Below are 11045 nucleotides of genomic sequence, written 5' to 3'. Positions count from 1 at the left end.
ATAACTAGTGGTGTAGTTCAATGTTCTTGAATATTTGGACTTGTATCAAGAACTGCATGAGGTCTGATGTGCTCTGCTGTTTTAAGTAAATATTGATAGCCACATGAGATTAAGTTCGTAACAGACAAATTGTCTCATTTGTTTGATTGTTGCTTAAAATGTTCCTTAGTAGATTATGCTGGTGAAACAACAATGATGTTCAGTAAGAAACAGAAAAGTAGTTCTCAAAATCTTTGATTGACACATTTGAAATAGTGGGTGTGAAATGATTCTATAAGACAGGAAACATTTAGAAACTATGTTTATAAATGAAGAAACTGTGCAAGAGAATGGAATTGAATTATCAGTAACCCTTTGAAAGGAAGCGAATGTAAAACCATAAAGGATTTTCTGTGATTGGCATCAAGCCCGTTTTTCAGGAGAGGCACCAAAGCATTGTTCAATTAGTCCAACAATTCCAGATATTTTCATTCAAAGACAGTGGATGTGCCTAATCGCCAGGGACGTATTTTCTTCGAGGGGTGCATAGCTTAGCACAAACGCAGCCACTTTCACCAAATGAAAACAAACAAGCCAAATTGTTGAGAGAGAGAGGAAAAAAAAACAGTGGTTAGGGAGAGAGGAACAAGATGACATCAGCTGTAGAAAAAGGAAGACATCTCATTAGCCAGACAGTTTGAAATCAGAAGTGACAATTGTCAGGACGTTTTGTGATGCCTCCGGAGCCGGGAACACACTGACTCAGATTTCAGTCTGACAATTTCCAATTTGACGTGTCAAGCCTGATTTCTCGGAGTGGGTTTAGCAGTGTACGCATGGGACATTCAATGGATGACATTCAACAAAGTTTCTCTCAATCGAACTGGAGTTACCTATATTGGGAGTGATACATTTTACCAGACTAGTCTTTTTTGTATGTTTAGTTGACATATTATGAGCGTGAAAGAGTTCATCCACTCCTGTTTCTAGGAGAACGAACCTTAAGAAGGAAAGGAAGAACCTTACCAAAGAGTCATGTATCAAATGCAGTGGCAAATGATGTACCTATCAGTTGTAGATTCAGAAAATTATGTAGCTGAGTGAAATGTCTACGAGTCATTTAAATTCTCCTTTAATGCAAGGAAGGTGTGGGATTTCCAATAATTGACTGCTTTGCTTATCATGTTAAAGATGCTATCAGAGTTAAACCCTGCTTGTCGCTCATATTCATTTTTATGTACCAGTATTCATAATGTCATTCAAAAATAAGACAATTTGTCGATATTCATATTTTGTGATATCAGGATTAACTGGATAGAAGAATTTCAAGCTTGCAGTGCTTCAGTTCATATTTCATATTTCTGTACCACAAATTCTTTGTAAGTCTCTGGGGCACTGATGAGAAGTTCATCAAACGTATAATGCCTTTGGATGATTGACAATGGACTATTAAGGGGTCAGTTTACTGTGTGTATTTGTAGGTAAACAAAAAAGAGTTCAAATTTACTCTGGGGTCAGTGATTGAAACCTCCCAGAAGGAGTGGACATCTTCTGAATGGCAGGTGCATGAATAGTTAGGGTTCAGACGATGTTCGTAATCTTAAAGATTAGCTCAAAGTTTTAAACTTTGATGATTAACTCATAGTTTAACCTTGCATAGGTGCACTTAGAAGTTAAGGATTAGTCAGTGAATAGAACCACAAGATATCTTTGGGTTTACACTCAATCCACGAGCCACTGGGGTCCCCTCTTGTATCTTACAGCATCGTTTGGACACAATAATTAACAAACTCAAAAGTTAGCATGTGACTTCTCCATGAAAACCATCCTCTCTAGCTTCCAGATCAACCTCTAGTGCATGTTGTACGCTATTGTATCATTGCACATTGTCAGGTTTATCGCTAGTGCTGTGTGTATGCATTTCTACCAGTGCTGTGGGTCAATCATGTAGTGGGGCTCTCCTCGAAACTTTAATCTTAAAGATGGGGTGCCATGTGGATGCACAGCATAGTTTAAAAATACAGCCTGATCATCAAAGTTTAGAACTGTGAAGATTGCAAATGTCCTGTGAACCTGACTAATGCATCATTCAGCCAGTGGTATCCATCACCCAGTCGTCACTGGCAGATGGACCACATCAGGGAAATCCTGCCCCTGCTGCAAAAAAAAATGAACCTCCCTCAGCACAGCTCGCATCGACATTATCAGGTCACAGTAAAGGGTCACGACTATTGGGACATGTGGCATCTGCTGTACTCAGAACCTATTGTGTAGTGTGCCTTGTCTTATTAGATTACCTAGATGAATTGATAAGATTTAATCATTTATCAAGAGGGAGAAAAAAAAAACTGGAAGGGCAAGCTGCCGGAGATCAGCTGTCACGTGTGAACAATGACAATGTATGAAAGCCAAGGATTGTGGTCAGGTACCATGAGGAAGGTTTTATCTAAGAATTCTTGTTGAGAATGTTACCCTAACATACTTTGTTGTTCGTTAAACTGTGGAGTGATGTTTGATGTATGATCCCTGCTGATGATTGTGGCAGAATACTCTATTGGTATCCATCTCTTCTCGTGGCAGGTGAGGGCAGCATGTCGCCAGCCTCCTCCTCACAGATCTCCTCCCCGGTCGGCTCCCAGGTCTCATCCCCCTGCCTGTCCCCTCTGCCCTCCCCCGTGGCCACCCCGGACTTCAACTACAGCAAGCGGGAGGACGCCCAGCAGCAGCAGCACGAGGACACCGGTGTTGGGGGCCTCTCCACCAGCCAGGACACGGCCAGCGAGCACGACACGCCCATCTCCAACGACGACGAGGAAGAGGAGGAGGAGGAGAAGAAGACGCTGGAGAACACCACCAGCACAAAGTCGCCATGGAAGGAGAGGCGGGATTCGGGAGTCGGGAACTCATTGACGAGACCAAACAGGTGAGCCATTGCAGACAGTATGGATTGTCTTTGTGCATGAGATGTGTTATGTGAACGGCAACAAAGGTATGACTGCAGAAATTGATCACATTTTTCCCCTGCACATAGATTAAATTATTCATTTTTTTAATCCGTCCTTCTGATAGATTTTCAAGTTTCTTCATCTAAGTAGCTGTTTTTGGTGCAAGCAACTTTTCAGCACCGCAAATCATCTGTCGTACTAGTTTTATCAATACATCTTCTATCGTGATTCCAGACAAGTAGGATGCAAATGGTGTAGAGGTCTCCCCCCCCCCCCCCCAAATGCAGGAAATGCAATTGAAGTTGGGGAAGACTCGCAAACTAGGGTCCCCCAATATTAAGACCCATGGAATATATCGGCGAGGTATTCTTGTGCTTTGCCAGGCACAGCGGGTCTCCATCCAATAGGTGCTTGAAATGAAGACCGCTTAGCTCACTAGTAGGACCTGTCAATGTATAATCTAGACATGGAACTAATGATGATGATACACACCACCCCCCCCCCTCCAAAGCTGACCCATTCCTGCTTCTAAAACCTCTTGATGACTCAGCAAGCGAAGTAGTCCCCTGCTTATCGTCAAATTTAATGAAATGCTGCACTTGTCTTCAGGGATGGGGGCCAAGGGAAGATGTGCAGAACTGGAAGCCATAGTGATGAAATAACTACTGTATATGAAAGATGACTATGAGCTAGATTAAGCTGACTCAAAGTCCTGTAGGATTTTGTTCATAGTGATTGACTGGTCAGACTGATAAAAAGAAATGAGATGGATTCAGAATTGTAAAGTCACTCTTAACCCAAACATTTAATCAGCACGTGCCTTGTCGACAGCAAAATGTATGCCCTGTAAATGCATAATACTTGCGTAAGCTTATTCTTAGCTGTCTCTTTCGTCAGATTACTTTAGATCTCTTTAATTTTGCTATGGTGTATTTTCATGTTAAGAGGGAAAATGGGAAAGATTATGCATCATCTGTTATTAGACTTGGCCATCAAAAATGGCAAGAGCGTTTACTGGAGTTAGCTTGTGCTTACATTTCCGGTGAGGCTTCTCTTTTTCTGTGTTCTACATTGCCTCCTTGCCATGAGATACAAAGAAGAAAACAACAATAACAAAAATACCCGCAACAATGAATTTCAAAAGGAGAGAAGACAGCGCTGCAGCATCATTTCTTGTGAGGCATGCTTTGCCGGAATTGAATCTTTCCTGTATCAACCAACCAATAATCTGGGGTAAATGGAGGAAAATTCATCTGTCCCCTAACAAATCAGACCCTCCATATTAGATTTATCAAACAATTTTCTCCATAAAATAGGGAAATGGCTGGGGGGAAGGGGGGGGGGGAGTGGAGTAGGCAGGGTTAGGTGAAAAATCCAGCCGAGCTTCTTGGAGTGCCGCGAGCGATGTTTTCCGTGCCTTTCTCAGGAGATCGTTGAAGAGCCTTAGCTTTTCTCTGCCCCTCGTCAGCCGATCTGCCAAGGAAATTGGCACATCAACAAATGCATTTATATGTTCGCATTCTCTTCTCTGCTATCCATCTCAGATATTGTCTTACCGACGGCAAAGCACTGCGCTTTCCGCGAATTGGGGTTTGAATGTTGAATCTGTTGCCCCAGATATGCAGGATCCAATGATTGCAATTTGAGATGTTTGTGAGACCTTACATTTCATACCCATAACTGTCAAAGATTTTCATTTTATCAAAGGGAACTGTTCTGGAGTTTACATGATCGCAAGAATATTTTGGGGCTGCAAAGGATGATCAAAGACCAAACAAAAAATGGCTGAAGCAACTTGAGCACATGGTAAAAATGCTGAAGGTCACTGCATTTGTTGGCTAGAAGTGCAGAAAGCTTGATTGCCCGAAAGTCAAGAAGATCCATGTTACACATAGGTAGTATATTTGTACATATAGGCTTTCAGGGTTTGCATCCCAAATGAAAGCAATGATTAATTTTGTGGCCAAGCTGTGAGGATCATAGCTTTTCAGTGGCTTTACACAGGAAATCAGTCGAGAGGCTGTGAACATTTGCTTGTTTAAGAGGGGGCAGGGAAGAAAGGGGGCTTTTGAGAGGGGTACATGCTTGAGTCGAAATAATAACAATCTTTCAAGGCAATTAACCTACTCATGACATACATTCAGATTCCACCTATACCTTTACAATTAATAGTTATTTGTAACAAAACAAAAAAAAAAATCAGTACAGGCTTCCCTAACATGGCAATTATCAATGCCAATGTATCCAATCTGGATTACAGGTAGTGAACTGAAGTATTTAGTAGGTACAGAGAGGTGAATTAAATAGCTCGCTATGCAGTCTGTGGGGCAGAATGTCAACAAATTTTAGCAGAGACAAGTGTATGTAAATTGTTCTCTTTGTTGATATCATTTGGTGATGGGGGAATTTGTGAAGTGTTTGAATGGCACCAAAGCACAGCATGAATCAGGTCTTGTTTTTAGAACATGTATGAAATAGACCTCTAATACAACCCCAGAAAAAGAGTAATAAGTAGAAAAAAAAGGATAATGTAAATAGAAAACTGAACAGAAAAGGAAGGGAGAAACTTCAGGGAGTCTTCAGTAATTCCTGTTGTGTTCGACTTTGCTAAAGGTTATCTAAGCTGGCCCATGAACTGCCAATGACCCTAAATATCCCTACGAACCATTGACCACTGATCCACCAGCTCCCCCCCCCCCCTCCACCTAACTTCCATCTCCCCAGGTCAATCAGGCACCTGCTGTGGACAGCCTATAACGGTGCCCTGAAGGGTTAGCACTCCGCTCCCTTCCCACCCTCCCCCAAGAATTGTGTGATTGGTGCTAGTGGACCCTGGGTAGTAAATGATTTAACCCTCCTTGGGTTTGTGTACACATACAACTTTGATTCCTTGGTTTGTTGAATCATTTATGTTCCATGTATATCGCATCATTCTACAACCAGATTGTCATAGATTCTTTAAAAATAAGAATGTATATTTTGACAGCTGGCAGCATAAGAAAACCAGTCACAAACGTCATAACAATTAATAGCTTTTCTAAAGTGCCTTTTGCACATGAACCATCTAAACCTAAAACAAAGAAATCATGCCCCTTCCTACCTTATGTGCAAGGAAAGATATCCCAGCTTCATACATGGTTCATGGTGCCGGACTGAGCTTTAAGCCCCTCACACCTGCCATCTCAATATACCATTGGTATTGTGTGCAGACATGTTGCTATGGTAATGACAGGGTTAACTGGTCTTGTGTGTTTGTGTGTGTGTATATGTGTGTGTGTGTGTGTGTGTGGTGCATCCAGACATCTTGCATACATAATTGGAATAATGGAATAGTTCAACAAAGAAACAGTGATATTTTTTTTTTCTTTTTCAGGAATGATGCTTTGATATAGGGGCAGTGGAGGGGGAGGGAGGGGTAGGGACGGGGGTGGAGAATGAAGTTAGTAACAAGAGCGGAGGGGAGAGGGGACTGCCTGCTGCTCCCCAAATCAACTCGTCTCCCCTCGAACAACGCTCCCTCGCGGCCGATGGCACGTCCCGGCAATTACGGCCCGCCAAGATTTAATGTCATTATCAAATATGAGTTTCTACATTTTGGCCGCCACCGGAGACAATGGACGGATGGACGCGGAGTTGTGTCTGGCAGGCGACAAGAGTTGCATGCCGGCTAATAATTCAATTTATTAATTCATGATACTGTTGGGTCAGAAGAGAATAATGTTAGTGTTTGCTTTTGGGCAGGGGGGAAATGATACGAGTTTTCATTGGTGTTGACACTTGGAAGATGGAAGATCGAGAAACAGAGAGCATGGTGAAGCAACTAGCCATTCAATCAAAAAAGAAAAGTGTGACAAGGTTTATCTTCTCTGATAGTTTGAAAACAGAATTTATGCATCAATAGGCTGGAAGTCTGCCAGAAGTACTTATTTGGAGCCCTGGAGAAAAGTGACGCGGTAAAGAATAGTGCTGCGACGGAACAAAAAGTTTGTTCTGATTTACAGCTCATAGACATTTCATAGTATGCACATTCTTCTAATTAGTCTTTTGATACAAGAAAACAACAACAACAACAAAACATGGTTCAGGAACTTGAGCAGGTAGCAGATTTACATGTTGACACCAGTGCACGATGCTTGAAGTATCCACCCCTGCTTCCTGCTTCTTGTCAACCTTTGCCTGGGTTTGAGTGAATGACTGCCGATATCTCCCCCAGGTCTGATGAAATTGGACTTGTGCTTTCATCAAGACAATTAGAGGACGTAGAAATGATGTCTTTTTGAATGAGCACCCTTGGAATGGAAAAGGAGAAGAGTTTTATTGGGGTTTTTTTTTCCATTTTGTTGGGTGTGGGCATGGAACTATTTAGGCATAATTTATTGATGTTTTGCAAGAAGTTTTGTCTCAAGTGAAATGCATGGAGGGGTTTATGGGAGTTATTGAACCCTGCTAGAAGCTCATGACAGGAAGGAAAAAAAAAACGGGTTGTGTTAATGACCCTCTGCTAAACCCGTCCTCCATGCACATATGCTGTTTCTGCTCTTTCACCTTTTTGGTTTTCACCCCCTGACCTGGTGTCACCAAGGAATTGGGTGTAGCATCGACCTCTGCTGACCCATTTCTCTCATTTAGGATTTGAGGGATAAAACCACAAACTGTTGTTAGTTTGTTTGTTTTTTTATTCGTCGTTTTTGTTTAATGGCCTCACTAATATTTGGGAGACTGTAATCTTTGAAGTTTATGTGAAAGTTATGTTAGTGATATCAGTATCTGATGAGCTTGTACTGATACTGAAAACTCTTTTAAGATTTATGTAAGGCAAGGCTTTTGGTTATGCAGCTGTGCACATAGGCCTACTTGTTGCTTTTTGAAATATAGATATTTTACCCAATGAGGAAGATTGTATTATCAAGGTATAAAACACTTCAGTTGCAGCAGTTTCATGACGAATTTGTCAGAATGTGTCTCATTCTTACCTACGTTTCCTTAGCTGCTGAAGAAATATCCGAGAAGTATGCAGATTTAGAAGCTGAATGCCTTCCCTTCTCCCTCTCTCCATCTCTCTGCATGGAGTGCAAAGTGTACAGCAGTGTTCTCTCTGGCTATACGACCTCTGAACCCTCGGCTTGTAATTGGGGTCGCTGCACTGGGGTCACTGTAGGACAGACCTACTGGCCTAGCCTGTCCTGGTCTGAGGAAGCGATAAGCTGTCAGAGGAATTCTGTCCCTGAATATTGGTGTCGATAGATATGACCTTTAAGAGGTACAGGATAGATGATAACTAATCTTTCTATACATTGTTACTCAGATTCCAAATCTTTCACCCAAGAATTGAAGGACATTCAGTATCATCCTGTGCAATGAGGTTCATTCTATGTGGTGCAATTTTCATTACCAAGGGCAGAGTACCGGCTGACCCATATTGTTCCCCAGTCTCACCATCCCAGGAAAGATTTTCTTTTTTTTTTTTTGAGGGGAAATGGGTTCCTTTTTGTTTTGAAAACAGAGGAAAAACAAAATTGACCAAGGGAATGGAATAGGGAAAATCTTTGAGCATACCATGCGACAAGACTAAGCCTGTTTACATACCCTGGGCAGTGCGGCAAGATTCATTTTCACAAATACGCTTCCTGGCTCACGACACCTGTAACTCTGCAATCGCAAGTCAAGAGGAGAGATTTCAAGATACTCTTTCCAACCTGTTCTTACCCTCTCTCTCTCTCTCTCTTCCTAGGCTGTTTTCATACATAGCGAGAGTGTGTAATTTCAATCACGATTCTTAATGATGCGTCACTAACATCGTGAATCAAATGACGCATTTTGGCCGCATGGAATCGTGGAGGATGACTTGAATCGTCATTCCATTTGTGTTTCAAATGTTCAAATGATGGTCCTGAAGTGTTTTCCAATCATCATCACTCACCAAAATTATGATTAGATTATGATTACGATTTTGATTATACAGCTGTGTGTACAGGTTTTCCTCCAAATCAAGTTTTTGGGGGTGGAGCTTACGGTAACCTTCCAACCACTTCCGTAGAAAAAATGCATTCCTCAAATGCAGTGCAGTCAAAGCGTGTGTTACTTACCGCATAAGAGTGATTGATGGAAACTGAGAAAGAAGCAAGACCTTCCCTCCTCGCTCTGAAATTCAAAGCCGCAGAATCCACGAAGCCTTCCTCATTCGTGTGTACGGAGGATAATTCTAATAGTAATCATAATCGTAATTCAGCGTTGAAATTACATTTCTTGACTAATGTGAAAACGGCCTAAATCGTATCACCTTTTTTTTTTTTTTTTTACTTTTCTCGCCTTTTTTCATCCATTTTCTCTCTTTTTGCAGTCTGTCGCACTTGTTTTCTCTCTCTCCATATTCGTTTTCCTTGAATCTGGCAGTAATGCAGTGATGCTTAGAAAGCACAGTGTTGCTTTCACCATCACCCTCCTTCAACTGGAGCATGAAATCAAAAACTTCCGATACCAACTGGCATCCTGTCAGAAAGAGAAAGAGAAGGAGGAATGGGGGGAGGGGGAGCGGTTAGGAACAGGGTCCCCAGTGTCGTAATGTGACGCATCGTGGGGATCGGCGAACGGAAATGCTGCCAGAGTTCCGTCATGATCTGTTCAAAACGGGAACAATCAAACAATTCCTGTAGAACAAGGATTTGTCCATTTATGAAGTCTTTGTGAACTTTCAAATGCTCTGATGTCGAGCCAAAGTGTATTTCTTTCTCCAGTAATTACATGATTATGAAATTAATATTTGCTTTTGAAATAGGAGGCACTATTGAATATGTCTTGTTCTGCCATAATATGGATGCAATGATTTTATTGGGTTGATTTTCTTTTTCTCTTTTTTGGCGAAGGACCAGGGTGAGCTAAAATTGAAATTAAAAATGCCTCATCTGATGTATTTCATTATATATCTAACTGACCCCAAGCATGGGGAATTTTCTGGGAAGGATGTTGCCGCAAGGGTATATAAGCAGTTTGTGGTGAATTAAAGCTCTATTATGGTAGCGCTTATCACATTTCTCACCAGGGAACTGGTATAACCTTGGCCGGCACAGACCCCTAAATCGTTGACTTTGCAAGCTAGACACTGTGGAAAGATTTGCATTTTCGTCACCTTCACCTTCCATGGACTTGTGCGACCGCCGCGGTCCTGACCCAGATGGCAGGAATGCGGCATTCTCGCCGCTCGGCAAGAAATGAAGGTGGCGCGAGTATTCCCTTTCCAGAGAGGAGCAGAAATTGAGATTTCTTGTGGCTGAATATTTCACCTGTAGTAGTCTAGCCAGCCAAGATATTGACACCCTACGGCTGTAAAGTGTGCAATGTGTCTCTGTCTAAAAGCCACTTCTTCTTTGTATTGCTTTCATTCTTTGATGATTAGATCAGTGATATATGTGGGTGGTGTGCTCATCAAAACTGTGAGTTAAAAAGACACCTGCCAGATGTGTCAAAAAATATCCTGCCTATTGTTTCCACCTCTCTCAGTTTCCATGCGAAATTCATTACTACATGTCATCCTTTTCGTAGATCTCTCTTACATCTCCATCCTCTTCATTATTTCATGATTTTCCTTCTTGTTTCTTCATCCTTCACCTCTCTTGTAAATGTTCCTCCTCTTTTTCTCCTGCTGCTTCTTCTTTATCATCATCATCATCGTCATCATCATCATCATCATCATCTTTATTCCAAATCATTGTAATGATCCCTTTTTCTTCTCCTCCTTCTTTTTCTTCCTCTTCTTCCTGTTCCTCCTGTTCCTCCTTTTCCTCCTCCTCTTCCTTTCTTCTCTTCCTTATCATCCTATTCCTTCTCTTCCTCTTCTTCCCCCTCCTTATCATCATCTTCATCATCCTCATCATCCTCATCATCCCCATGTCCCCTTGTCTCTGCATCCTCATCTCCTGTACCACATCCCACCTTCCCTTGCACCCCTTTCCTCTCCTCTGCACATCATCCTTTCCCCATCTCCGGGTTCTTCCTCCTCCCTCTCTGCACCCATTCCTTATTCTCACATTCCGTCCTCCCCTGAGCGTGACTCGCCTGCTAACAGAGCACCAGACTTTGCAGGTTTAATGGACTGCGTTAGCCACGTAGTGACCATCTTGCATG

The 11045-nt window shown here is 42.0% G+C and overlaps 1 protein-coding gene across 1 annotated transcript in view; it reads left to right on the top strand.

The window, feature by feature from the left end:
* LOC140235077 (rho GTPase-activating protein 7-like) overlaps positions 1-11045 on the top strand; it is a 162716-nt gene that overhangs the window by 112974 nt on the left and 38697 nt on the right. Inside the window, exon 6 of the mRNA XM_072315113.1 lies at positions 2560-2902. Coding sequence (XP_072171214.1) covers positions 2560-2902 — 343 coding nt within the window. The remainder of the gene's footprint in view (positions 1-2559; positions 2903-11045) is intronic.

The sequence above is a fragment of the Diadema setosum genome, chromosome 11, assembly GCF_964275005.1.
Source record: "Diadema setosum chromosome 11, eeDiaSeto1, whole genome shotgun sequence".
Lineage (NCBI taxonomy): Eukaryota > Metazoa > Echinodermata > Echinoidea > Diadematoida > Diadematidae > Diadema > Diadema setosum.
The sequence above is the reverse complement of the archived record's forward strand: the minus strand, read 5'-3'. Positions and strand labels throughout refer to the sequence as shown.